At 39.0% G+C, this 14,086-nt stretch overlaps 1 protein-coding gene across 1 annotated transcript in view; it reads right to left on the bottom strand.

Annotated features, from left to right (window-relative positions):
- The window catches only part of LOC131844644 (uncharacterized), a 37,896-nt gene extending 24,050 nt beyond the window's left edge, over nt 1–13,846 (bottom strand). The window contains exons 1-2 of the mRNA XM_059193580.1: nt 13,384–13,846; nt 8,313–8,469 (exon numbers count right to left, since the gene is read on the bottom strand). Coding sequence (XP_059049563.1) covers nt 8,313–8,469; nt 13,384–13,520 — 294 coding nt within the window. The 5' untranslated portion in view covers nt 13,521–13,846. The remainder of the gene's footprint in view (nt 1–8,312; nt 8,470–13,383) is intronic.
- Between the last annotated feature and the right edge of the window lie 240 nt (nt 13,847–14,086).

Here is a 14,086-nt window from a genome sequence, read left to right as displayed (position 1 = left end):
CACCTGCTGGGTAAGGGCTCCCATCCTGGTGGTAAAGAAAATAACCACAGCAGCCCGTATCCGCATCGGCTGGATATCGGCCCCCGCCGAGCTCCTCAAGCAGAGGCCGCTGCGGTGTTACAAGTGCCTGCAGAACGGCCACGTAAGGACAAGGTGCCCGCACGAAGGGGACCGCAGTGGCCTCTGCTTTAGGTGTAGTAAGCCTGGCCACAAATCCGTCGGCTGTACAGCCACACCAAATTGCGCCATCTGCCGTGAGGCAGGCAGGCCGGCGGAACACTGGCTGGGAAGGAAAAGTTGCTCCCAGACCAGGCAAAAAACTAAGAAGGGGCCGGCACCAGCACCTCCCGCGACCGCCGCCACCGTAACTTCCAACAGTTACGACGTGTTGGAGGAGGAGACGGCTTCCTAATGGCTCCCCGTCCCCTTCGCCTCCTCCAGGCGAACACGAACCACGCAGTCGCTGCACAGGACCTTCTCCTTCAAAGTGCGGCCGAGTGGCTTGTGGACCTGGTCGTAGTCGCCGAACCATACAGAGTTCCATCCTCTGACAATTGGTTTGGCGACTCAGACGGCCTGGCTGCTATCGTCCGAGTCGGGGGAAGTTCAGCCTTCTCTCCCTGTACTCCCCTATTTAGGGGACGGGGTTACGTAGGAGTGAGTTGGGGGGAAATCGACGTCGTCGGAGTGTACTTCTCTCCCAACAGGACCGTCGCCGAATTCGAAGAGTACCTGAACAGGTTGGCCACCTTTATAAGTGTCCACTCAGCCCGTTCAGTATTCGTCATGGGGGACCTCAATGCTAAATCCACAGCTTGGGGTTCCCCCAGTACTAGTGCGCGAGGCGCGGTCCTGGAGGACTGGGCGATGGCGTCCGATCTCGCTGTTTTAAACGTGGGGTCGGTCGCCACATGCGTGCGATGGCAGGGGGAATCCATAGTGGACATCTCCCTTGCCACTCCATCCATCGCACGCCGGGTGCGGAGGTGGCAGGTGATGGACGAGGTGGAGACCCTGTCGGATCATCGTTATATCAGGTTCGACATTCTCCCCCCGTCCGGAGCTCCGCACCCGGAGCGCCCAAAGAGAAACGCTCCGACGTTCCCCGAATGGCACTGAAGCGTCTCAATAGAGACTTGCTGGTGGAGGCTTCTATAGTGCAGGCCTGGACATCATCTCCATCCAGGCCTGTGGAGGTAGAGGAGGAAGCTAATTGGCTTGGGGAGGCCATGACCCGCATCTGCGATGCGGCCATGCCCCGAGCCCGCCCTCCCCCTCCGAGACGTCAAGTGTACTGGTGGTCTGAAGAGATAGCGGTCTTGCGAGTCAAAAGCATGGCCGCTAGACGCCAGTACATTAGGCACCGCCGTCTCAGGCGGGGCCGTGACGCCGCTATAGAAGCCGAGCTGCACGCGCAATATACGCAGAAGAAGAAGACGCTGCAGCTCGCCATCAGGAGGGCCAAAGAGAGTGCCAAGGAGGAACTCCTGGAGACTCTCAACAAAGATCCATGGGGGCGCCCATACAGGAGCGTAAGGGGCAAATTACGCCCCTGGACGCCCCCCGTGGCAGAGAGCCTCCAGCCCCAGCAATTGGAGGGGGTGTTGACAGCTCTATTCCCAGAGCAGCCGGAGTTCACACCCCCTCCTATGGTGCCGCGCAGCCGTCAAATAGAGGAAGATGGCGGCGGCACCCAAAGGGAAGTTGGGGTTCCGTCGATCACGGCGGAAGAGTTCTCCGCGGCCGTGGACAAGCTCCGGGGCAAGAAAACTGCCCCAGGGCCTGATGGTGTTCCCGGCCGGACTCTGTATTTGGCCCTTGGTGCCCTTGGGGACCGACTCCTAAGCCTCTTCAATGAGTGCATGGAGTCGGGGCGATTTCCCAAGAAGTGGAAGACGGGCAGAGTAGTCCTTCTCCGCAAGGAGAGGGGCGCCCTGCGGATTCCATATCTCCCTCGGCGTTCCGCCCGATAGTCCTTCTTGACGAGGTCGGCAAACTATTCGAGAGGATCATAGTACGCCGCCTCGTCAAGCACCTGGTCCGGGTGGGTCCCGACCTATCCCCGAATCAATTCGGGTTCCGGGAGGGCCGATCCACGATCGATGCGATCGCACAGGTTCGTGCCCTCTCGGATGAAGTAGTCTCCCGGGGAGGGGTGTTGTTGGCGGTGTCTCTCGACATCAAAAATGCTTTCAACACCCTTCCCTTCGAGTGTGTTAGGGAGGCACTCAAATTCCACCAAGTGCCTCCCTACCTTCGGGAGGTGATCGGGGCCTACTTCCAGGACAGGAAAGTGATGTGTATCGGGCGGAACGGCGCGGTGATTGAGAGGGAGATGCAACGCGGTGTTCCACAGGGATCGGTTCTGGGTCCGGTCCTGTGGAACATCGGGTATGACTGGAATCTGCGGGGCACCTTGCTCGACGGGACCAGCTTAGTCTGCTATGCGGATGACACACTGGTAACGTCCCGCGGGCGGGACTACAGGGAGGCTGCCCGTCTAGCCACCGCCAGTGTGGCACTTGTTGTCGGCAGAATTAGGAGGTTAGGGCTCCAAGTGGCGCTCGAAAAGTCGGAGGTCCTTTGTTTCCATGGGCCCCGACGAGCGCCGCCACCAGGAGCCCATATCGTGGTCAGCGGTCATAGACTCGAGGTCAAGCCACATATTAGATACTAGCTGTACCCGCGACTTCGTCCGCGTAAATAATGAAAAAATATTTAACTCAATTAACACAATATAAGTCAAATAAATAAGTTTCATCATTTTAGCTTAAAAAATGATAAAAAATAAAAATAAATATTTAATCAATAGGCTAAAAAATAAATTTCAAGCTTCTAGCTTTAAACATGACGATACATCTATATGACCTTGGATCTACCCTTTCAATCCTCTTGCAACCCTTTTTCACATTAAAAAGTAACCTATGTCCTTTCTCAGGATCTAGTCTATCTATGTCTGTTTCAAATTTCAATTTAAATCGGTTCAATATTTTTAGCGTGTAAGCGAGACAAACAGACAGACAAAGTTACTTTCACATTTATAATATCAGTAGGGTATTTAATAAACTAACTCTAAAAAGACAAAGAAAAAAGTTTAATCGTTCTAGCTTCCACAACCACACAAACAGCAAATTTCCACAATAACTTTCATTCCCTATTTTATTTTACTACCCCCCCTCCCCCTAAGAGTAAAAATTTTACAAACATTGAATGTCTAAAAATGAGTCTCAAACTTCTAGTTTTAAAAAATGACGATTCTTCCATACAGCGTACCGTTGCAACCCCCTTACAATCCTTTTTTCACATTCAAAAGTACCCTATATTCTTTGTCCGGGTGTAAACTAACTGTGTTTAAATTTTTTAAATTTCATTTAAATTTTTGTTTTGTTTTGGAGCGTAAGACTGACAGAAAGACAAACAGACTTACTTTCACAGTTATAACATTAGTGGGGTATTTAAAAATCTACCCCAAAAGAACCAATGAAAATAGTTTCATCGTTCTACTTTCAAAAATTACGAATTTACATAATAACTATCATCCCCTATTTTATTTTGCCCCCTTAAGGGTAATTTTTTTACAAACAATGAATGTCATATGTATTTATATTTAATCAACAGTCTCAACAATAAGTTTCAAGCTTCTAGCTTCAAAAATGTCGAATTTACATAAAAAATTGCATCCCCTATTTTATTTTACCCCCTTAAGGGTAATTTTTTACAAACATTGAATGTCATTTTTATTTATATTTAATCAACAGCCTCAAAAATAAGTTTCAAGCTTCTAGCTTCAAAAATGACGATTCTTCCATACAATCTTTCACCCCCTTTTAACCCCTTACAACCCTTTTTTCGCATTAAAAAGTAGCCTATGTCCGTTCTCAGGGTCTAGACTATCTGTATACCAAATTTCATTCAAATCGGTTGAGTAGTTTTGGCGTGAAAGCGAGACAGACAGACAGAGTTACTTTCGCATTTATAATATTAGTTTTTGTCGCAGCACAAAAATATATTTTTATCGTTTCCCTACAAATAGTAATTTTACAGTATTAATCTACAAACCAACATTTTGTTTCTTACAATCAGCTAAATAATTTAAATAGTTTCATAATATATGACACAATGAAAATGTCATTTATTTTATAAAAAAGACAGTTAGTTTTTATTTTAGTGAAAAATAAGAAAATTCTATTTTGATACAACAACCATATATTTATTAATACCTATACTTTATTAACTTTGTGTTAATGCTTTTTAAATAAACACCCACACATTATTTCTGTATAACCTACAAAAATGGGTAAATAATTTAATTTCGTATAGTGCCACACCACAACATTCTTTAAAAAATGTAAATAATAAAATTTGAAGAAATTGTGATTGTTATTAAGTTTTTTTTTAATAAGTTCGTCAGAACAGAGAAACAACATTTGACATTTATTATTATTTGACATTTGACATTGACTTTAATTTTTGTAATTTATATTGTAAAACTTTAAGTTGGGCTAAACAGGACTTGTATCCAGAGCCGTAAAACAAATTAATAAAAAAAATGGCCAAATTTGTCTCGCAATCGGCCAATTTCAAGTTTAAAGAAAAAACACATACACACGATATACGATTTTATCATAAAAAAGTGTCAAAAAACAATATTTTCGCTAAACGTCAACGTCGTGTTTCCGGCAAGATCTTTCGTTTTACATTATGTTATCTGTGGTTTTGTTCTCTGTGATGGATACCTTATTGGCGCATACGCACGCGATGTTTTGATTGGTTGTTAGCTAGTGAAATGAAAAGATGGCGAATGGCGCAAAACCACGCGAAGTGCTGATTTGTTGTTAGATAGTGAAATGAAAAGATGACGAATAAGTATTCAACCGCATAAAGATAACCTTGTATTTCCATTTTGAACCCCTTACAACCCTTTTTACGCATTAAAAAGTAGCCTATGTCCTTCCTCGGCGTCTAGACTATCTGCGTACTAAATTCCATTTAAATCGGTTCAGTAGTTTTGGCGTGAAAGCGAGACAGACAGACAGACAGACAGACAGAGTTACTTTCGCATTTATAATATTAGTAAGGATATTTAATCAACAGTCTCAACAATAAGATTCAAGCTTCTAGCTTCAAAAATGACGTGTTTACATAAAAACTTGCAGCCCCTGTTTTATTTTACCCCCTTAAGGGTATTTTTTTTACAAACAATGAATGTCATGTATTTATATTTAATCAACAGTCTCAACAATAAGTTTAAGCTTCTAGCTTCAAAAATGACGAATTTACATAAAAACTTGCATCCCCTATTTTATTTTACCCCTTAGGGGTAATTTTTTACAAACATTGAATGTCATTTTTATTTATATTTAATCAACAGTCTCAAAAATAAGTTTCAAGCTTCTAGCTTCAAAAATGACGATTCTTACATACAATCTTTCATCCCCCCTTTTAACCCCTTACAACCCTTTTTTCGCATTAAAAAGTAGCCTATGTCCGTTCTCAGGGTCTAGACTATCTGTATACCAAATTTCATTCAAATCGGTTCAGTAGTTTTGGCGTGAAAGCGAGACAGACAGACAGAGTTACTTTCACATTTATAATATTAGTTTTTGTCGCAGCACAAAAATATATTTTTATCGTTTCCGTACAAATAATAATTTTACAGTATTAATCTACAAACCAACATTTTGTTTCTTACAATCAGCTAAATAATTTAAATAGTTCCATAATATATGGCACAATGAAAAGGTCATTTATTTTATAAAAAAGACAGTTAGTTTTTATTTTAGTGAAAAATAAGAAAATTCTATTTTGATACAACAACCATATATTTATTAATACCTATACTTTATTAACTTTGTGTTAATGCTTTTTAAATAAACACCCACACATTATTTCTGTATAACCTACAAAAATGGGTAAATAATTTAATTTCGTATAGTGCCACACCACAACATTCTTTAAAAAATGTAAATAATAAAATTTGAAGAAATTGTGATTGTTATTAAGTTTTTTTTAATAAGTTCGTCAGAACAGAGAAACAACATTTGACATTTATTATTATTTGACATTTGACATTGACTTTAATTTTTGTAATTTATATTGTAAAACTTTAAGTTGGGCTAAACAGGACTTGTATCCAGAGCCGTAAAACAAATTAATAAAAAAAATGGCCAAATTTGTCTCGCAATCGGCCAATTTCAAGTTTAAAGAAAAAACACATACACACGATATACGATTTTATCATAAAAAAGTGTCAAAAAAAAAAATTTTCACTAAACGTCAACGTCATGTTTCCGGCAAGATCTTTCGTTTTACATTATGTTATCTGTGGTTTTGTTCTCTGTGATGGATACCTTATTGGCGCAAACGCACGCGATGAGTTGATTGGTTGTTAGCTAGTGAAATGAAAAGATGGCGAATGGCGCAAACGCACGCGATGTGTTGATTGGTTGTTAGCTAGTGAAATGAAAAGATGACGAATAAGGATTCAACCGCATAAAGATAACCTTGTATTTCCATTTTGAACCCCTTACAACCCTTTTTACGCATTAAAAAGTAGCCTATGTCCTTCCTCTGCGTCTAGACTATCTGCGTACTAAATTTCATTTAAATCGGTTCAGTAGTTTTGGCGTGAAAGCGAGACAGACAGACAGACAGACAGACAGACAGACAGAGTTACTTTCGCATTTATAATATTAGTAAGGATTTAGGGCTTGACCTTGATAGTCGCTGGGGTTTCCGGTTCCACTTCAAGAACCTGGCTCCTCATCTAATGGCGGCGGCCGGCGCTTTAAGCTGGCTGCTGCCTAACATCGGGGGGCCGGGGGATAATTGTCGCCGCCTCTACATGGGTGTGGTGCAATCGATGGCCCTATACGGGGCCCCTATATGGTATGGGGCCCTGTCCAGGGGAATATGGCCTTGCTCCTGCGTCCGCAACGAGCAATGGCCATAAGGGTCATCAGAGGGTACCGCACCGTCTCGAGAGAGGCGGCGTGCTTGCTCGCGGGCTCCCCACCTTGGGATCTCGTAGCGGATTCCCGCGCGTCCTTGTACAAGTGGCGCGCGGACGAAAGGGCCCAAGGAAGGGAGCCCTCTGGAGTGGAACTAGGGGAACGGAAATCCCACCTCCGACGTGTCCTCATGGAAAAGTGGGAAGAAAGGCTGGCCAACCCTACGGCCGGCCTGAGGACCGTCGAGGCTGTCCGTCCAGTTCTCAAAGAATGGATGGGCAGGCGACGATGGCCGCTGACTTATCGACTTACGCAGGTGCTGTCCGGACATGGGTGTTTCGGGCGGTACCTGTGTAACATAGCACGGAGGGAGCCGACAACAATGTGCCACCAGTGCGGATGCGACCAAGACACGGCGCAGCACGTTCTGGAGGAGTGCCCTGCATTCGCAGAGGAGCGCCGCGTCTTGGTCGCGGAAGTGGGGGCCGACCTCTCGCTGCCGAATTTAGTTCGGGCAATGGTTAGGAGCGAGGGGTCGTGGCTGGCAGTGCTCACCTTCTGCGAAGAAGTTATTTCGCAGAAGGAGGCGGCGGAGAGGGACCGGGAGTACGATCCTTTCGCCCCAATGATCCGCCGCCGGAGGACCAGGCGCAGATGTAGGGACGAGCCCAACTCCGTCCCGAGTCTACCCCCCACGGGGGCCGGGGTGCATGCCTTGAGGGAGGCACCACCCCACAACCAGCCCCCTGGAGGCGCGCGCGTGTACCCACGCGCCTCCACGAGAAGGTAGGGTGCAAGCCATAGCACCCTAACCAGAGAGAGGGGGCCTGTCCTACAACATCTACAGGACAGGCCAAGCCGCCGAAGTCTGGGTTGAGTGCCAAGTGCGAACCCCGGACTTCGGCCCACGGCACCTCGAGGTATACCGTGTGGTTTTTTAGTGGGTACGAGTCCCACACACCACCTCGCCATCCCTCCGGCGGGGTCTTGTTGAAGATTTTTCCACACGTTAAAAAAAAAAAAAAGGGACTGGGAGCGCGGATACGAAAAAGATGGAAGCACTATTTTTACACAAGCTTATTGAAGAATAAGAATTTGTGATGTTATAATTACAAGTATTTACTATTAGGGCAAATTTAGGCTATATTCTTATAAGAGCAGTGTGTACTTTTGAGAAGCAGTGTTCTACATATATCTAGTAAGAATACACACGAATACATACATATGGTATAAAAATATCGATATATAATTAGAGTAATGATAATTTGCGTAGATAGATTTTTATACACATTTTTTTAAGTTTATCAGTGATAATAAGTTGGAAGAAAGAAAAAAGTAAAAATATGTATTCAGTGCTGTTACCTTTTTAGAAAGTAATCCAGCTGTGGGCGTCTTGTCATTGGGGTTGGACTCGGGTATCTTTTCGTTGGGGTCGTCCAGGTGTATCCCGGGCCATCCCACCCATATCCCACTGCCCCGGATGACCACCGGCGCGACCGCTGTCACCAGACCGCCGGCACTGCATCACGTAAATAACTGTTACTTTTATTATACAACCATCTGTTTCTCGCGGCTTTATTTATTTTAGAAAGATATGTTACTAATCGTATTTTTATTTTACTTATTTGGGTAATCAACAACTTATACAATTTATAAACAATTATAGTTACCTGATAAATTTATTTTTTATATTAAACTTATATTTAAGTTGGTTATTTAAAAACGATACAGTTAAACAGATCAGAGCCAAATTATTCTAAAAAGATATTGAATTGTCCTATGCCAATTAATAATATTCACCAACAGCATTAGTAAGTAAAATTTGCTTAGGATTCAAATACAATAGTTCTAACTTATATGCATTACAGCCCTATAGTTAAACAATACAAATAAATAGATCAATATACCTCTAAATAATGATGTATCTACAGACAATTTTAGCTGCAGTTCTACGAAAAAGTGGTCCATTCTGTATCAGAATGAGAAATTCTGGTAATATTTGGGAAAATGTTACATTATATAACATATATGTACGGAATATATACTTATATATTCTTATACTTTGCAAAAAGTCTTCTGCGTGGATACCACAGTCCCCTGTTATCAGACGTTAAGGAACACAGTTTACAAGCAAGCTGTTTGCTTTGTAAACTACCTTTCAAATAGCTGTTTCGAATAAAACAACAATAAAATTCCACTGTGCTGTATTAAATTCCAATCGTTTAGTGATTTTATAGTTTTGGGTGTATAAACGCAAGCAGGCTGTTACAAACCTAAATAGTATATGTGTAATGCGAAAGTTAGTTTTTTTTGTTACGCTTTCATTTCATTACGGTTTAACTGTTTAACTAATTATCATGTGGCTTATAAATAGTATTTTTAATAGAGAAGACCATAAGGTTTTACATCGCTGGTTAGAGAATTGTTTAGTCTAGGGTATTTGTTTCTAGGCGTGCAGGTGCATTTACCCAGTAACTAGGGTTGTTGAATGGGTGGTAATCAGTGGAGGTTGATAATATGAGATGGAGTTTAGTTAGTTAGCGCTTGGTGAATTCAATATTTAGTTAATACATCCACTTTTTTGGGCACACAGATATAGGTACTCCTTAAAAAAGTATATTTAGGTATCCATTCACATGAAATAAGAACATGGCCACGGCGACAATCGCGAGCTGACGATAGTATTATAATTCGTTACTGCGTAGGTATGTTTACTATCTATTTAGAACTAAAACATTTCGGTACATATACGTAGGTAGCAACTTGAACCTTATAGATAACCAAATTACATAACTGGTTTTCTACGAGGAAATAAAATCCAGATAATTTTGTAGTTAAGAAACGGGAATTTAATTTTCCTTATAGATAAACAAATTGAAAGAAGTTGGTGCTCTAACAAGTGGTTTATCGTTACAAATATTTTTGGTTTTATGACAAGATTTTTTTATAATGTATTAAGCTTGTATATATTTGAGAAAAAATTTCTCGTTTATAAAAAAATCTTATTCCATTTTTCAATATATGTAGAATATTTACTTATTTTATACAATTTTGAATAATTACCAATTTTCAGTGAATAAATTCCAGTTTCATTATGATTAATCGATTATTATTGTTATAATGATTGTGATGACACTTTTCTGTATTTTATTTAAGTGTAATGTAAAAAGAACTTTCAGATAAAGTTGCAAAAACTTCTTGGCAAAAATCTAAATCTGTAATATTGGGGTACGCAGTTTATGAAACTCATATATTGGTTTCAATAATAATATTATGTTATCTGTGGTAATAATAATAACTATTAATTGCTTAGAGAACAAATATAGATACGTACTATGTTAGAAGATGCATTACATTCTGTTTCATAATAAAATAATAAAGATGACTGAGGTTATTAATTGCAATTTCTCGGCAGATAACAACACCTTCTTTCTATAAATGCAATAGAAGCGACATTAAGTAATGATTAAATGTTAGAATTTTGATTTCGAGTTGTCAAACACTTGGTTTTTACTGACTCTACATTTATTTTGAGCACACAAATACGGAAGAGACAATGTTCGAAAGAACATTAGTATGATAGTGTTGCCATTGTTAAAAAAATATTTTTAGAATACATGTTATACTTAACATTCGTATATTAAAGTTACGAAATACGTACTACATCCATATTGACTAGGAACAGAATTTAAATACTACATTAATTAAAATGATATCATACTAGGTGGCCCGCGTAATTTTGTTTGCTACAAATTTATACAATATTTTTATTGCAGCTCTACTCGTATTGTGTGTAGCGTGTTCCGTTATAAATAGGCTATCCAATAATACAATGACTTTCATAATCATTTTAGCAGCCAGCGATTACCCTCTACTAGTTCGTGAGGTCATACCTCACAAACTCTAACCTCTTTATGATATTAGTATAGATTATTTATAATTGATCAATCTCAAAGTAAAATATTAGATATATTTCTTTTTATAACGCCTGCCCTAACGGTTTACGCTGGCGGGGCATCAGTGAAGGATAAATCACCATCGTGACAAATTCATCACGAATTTTTCATTATTGTTTCCAGGGAAAACTGCGTGGAGATCAGCCTGACTTGGTACATTGCAATGGGGTCAACAGATCACATTACTAACAATACCCTTTCTCCCCAATGTTGGACATTAATAGATAATTTTAATATCAATAATTAATAGATTCATATCTTTAATTGCTGAATATATTGTATACAAGGGTAAGTGGATTTATCGAATGTATCTCTATATTCTGCCTTATATTAAATCATATTAACTAAATTATTACCATTTTTCAAGAAATAACAGTAACAACAATAATAAATAATAATCCTGAACAATTAAGAATTAGTGGTTTAGTACACCACCTTACTTCAGTTGGGATTCGATTCTCTCGCGATACAAACATTTACATTTATGAGTATGATTATGTGTTTTGGTATTTTCTAGGTAAGTATAATATATTATATAAACATATAAATATTTATAAGAATATCTATCTAATATACACATACGAGTATAAATTGAAATTATATAAATGTAGAATGGTACATTGAATGTCATCAAGTCAATCCATCATTATCAAGTCCAGGTATTACGTTAGATATAGTATACTTTACTCAAATCTAGTATACTAATGCTCATTTTAAAACGGCTTTCGAAATTCAATGTTTCTCAGCCTCGCTCAGCGAAGTCAAGTCCAAGGTTATATAATATTCTGCGTAGTGACCTCATTAGAGATTTAATACAATATTTTTAACTAGGAATGTAAATATGGCTATTATCCAATAAAAACATGTAATATTATAACATCCATGCTAATATTATAAATGCGAAATTGTGTCTGTCTGTATTTCTGTCAGTTTGTTGTCTTTTCACAGCTACATGGAATTTAACTTGAATATGCTGTCTTTTATTAAAAACAAAAGATAAATCGCGGAAAATCGCTAGTATTCATCTAAAATATGTATTTAGTATCAATAAATATAGAAAAATAATAACGAGAAAATTGTATTTTATTTCTAATTAAAGTTTTCAATTTTCGGGTCAATAAAAGTTTTTGAACTAAAGTTTTGAAACTAGTAAAACAATAAAAAATACTTTAATATTTTTTGCTTTATGGTTGTTAAGCGGAGGTGCGATATAGTCATTAATGTATGTAGGTAGTAGGTACAATGATCTATGATAACTAGTTTCTATTCGCGACATTATACGCATTACCTATTTTACAGGCACAAAAGGTAGCCTGTAAATCCTTCTACATTATAATATTAATAATAGATTAATAGTTTATCCTAACTATTAGTCTTTATTAATATTATTATGAGAGAAAAAATATGTATTGTATAATAGGATTTATGATCACGCGTACTTAACAAATTAAGTAGTAAGAAAGATTATGTAGTATATGAGATTAGCAAGATTGCATAGAAGGGTCACAGACCCTCACATTAGTAAGACTTGTTAAATGTAGATGAATCATTTCTGTCACGAAGAACTAGCGCGCTGCCTTTTGATGTAGGTACCTATTACGAAATGACATCCAAATAGATGTTACGTAATATCCTAAAATAAAATCTCTTTACACCCAAAATATTTGTAAATAAATATTAAAAAATGAATATGATCATTCAATAATGCTATATATAAATGAATTAACAAATGACCACCTATAATAGTAACTATCATTGGTATGACAACCTAATCATTTTATATATTTATATGATATTCATAAAAAATACTTTTTAACCTCTTTTGTTTTGGTAGGAAATTTTAGTATTAAGTATTTATATATAGATAAGTAGCGGGATGTTTGTTTATTTGTTTCGTTAAAACAGCTGACATTCAGATGACTGATGACTCAAACGAGTAAACTCAAGATAACGCATTCAATTAAGGAATAAATAACTATTTACACAGTAGGTACTCAGGTAGTTACGCGGAAGGATTGAGTTTGAGAAGTGTGTAACCACGGAATTTTCCCGAATAGATACCGGCAAGCCTAATGTTGGCGAGTTTTCTAGAAATTCTGATAAAATCAATACTGAAAGATCGCACAGGTGTTCCGCACATGGCCGACTGGTTATAACGGATAATATTTACAAAAATTATCAATGTTATTGTTTCTTTATTTAATTATTTATTTACTTCTTATTCTTGCAATAGATAATTGTCTATCAATGATTCATTAATTCATTTGCTATTCATGTATGTATAAGCCTGATTAAGTCGATCAAGGTAGATGTTATTACGCTTATTACCTCGCTAAGGATAAATTTCATTCATCCTACAATTTCTGTTAGAAACAGTCTATTAAAATTATATATGAACAAATAGGCCTGCTATTGAAACCGTAAGTTAATAAGCAATGTACATTCTTGAATTGTTACAGATATCGACAGTACAGTACCTGGCTTTTCTCTCTAATTCACCGGTTTTCTCATTTCTCTTCAAAATAAAAGGTAGCCTGTTGGACACAACGATCATGCTTCCTTTGCAATTGCACGCCGACCGACTGGCACTGCTATTTGTTTCACTCATCGTCATGTTTTTACTTTTCCCTGAACGTTATTTCAACCAATCACAGCTGTGTTTGCACGCAAGCGCATATAAAGAGAGGGATATTCAAAACCTGATTTGTTTTGTTTTTATTTAACTGTTCACTGTTTTGAATTCATCGCAATATGCGATCTCGCGTCAGTGTCTCAGTGTATGCTAAATTAACAACATCGACGGAGATCGAAGGCGGACTGTTTCTTTTGTTTGCGCCGACTGGCTTTATAGATTATGGTGGCACGTCAGAAGGGCGGAGTGCTCACTAGAGTCTGATCGACGAGGCCCGTGGTCGGTGGTGGCGGCTCGCGAGGTTATCACAACACTGACCCATCGACAGTCGAGAGACGTCTCGCATATTATCCAACTATACTTATTGTTAAATATATTTATATTATACGTAATATTTGTATATTGATATCGATGCGTTGTCTTCACTACGAGTAATTTTTCTTTGTGAACAATTAAATATTTACAATACAGATATCATGTACCGTAAAAATTATATAACATAAAATAGATTCAAAATTAGGATTTGCATAAATAGGTATGTCGACAGC

The sequence above is a fragment of the Achroia grisella genome, unplaced genomic scaffold (assembly GCF_030625045.1).
Source record: "Achroia grisella isolate CSIRO2021 unplaced genomic scaffold, CSIRO_AGI_Agris_v1 utg4116, whole genome shotgun sequence".
In the NCBI taxonomy this organism is placed as follows: Eukaryota; Metazoa; Arthropoda; class Insecta; order Lepidoptera; family Pyralidae; genus Achroia; species Achroia grisella.
This window is presented reverse-complemented; position numbering and strand designations above follow the sequence as displayed.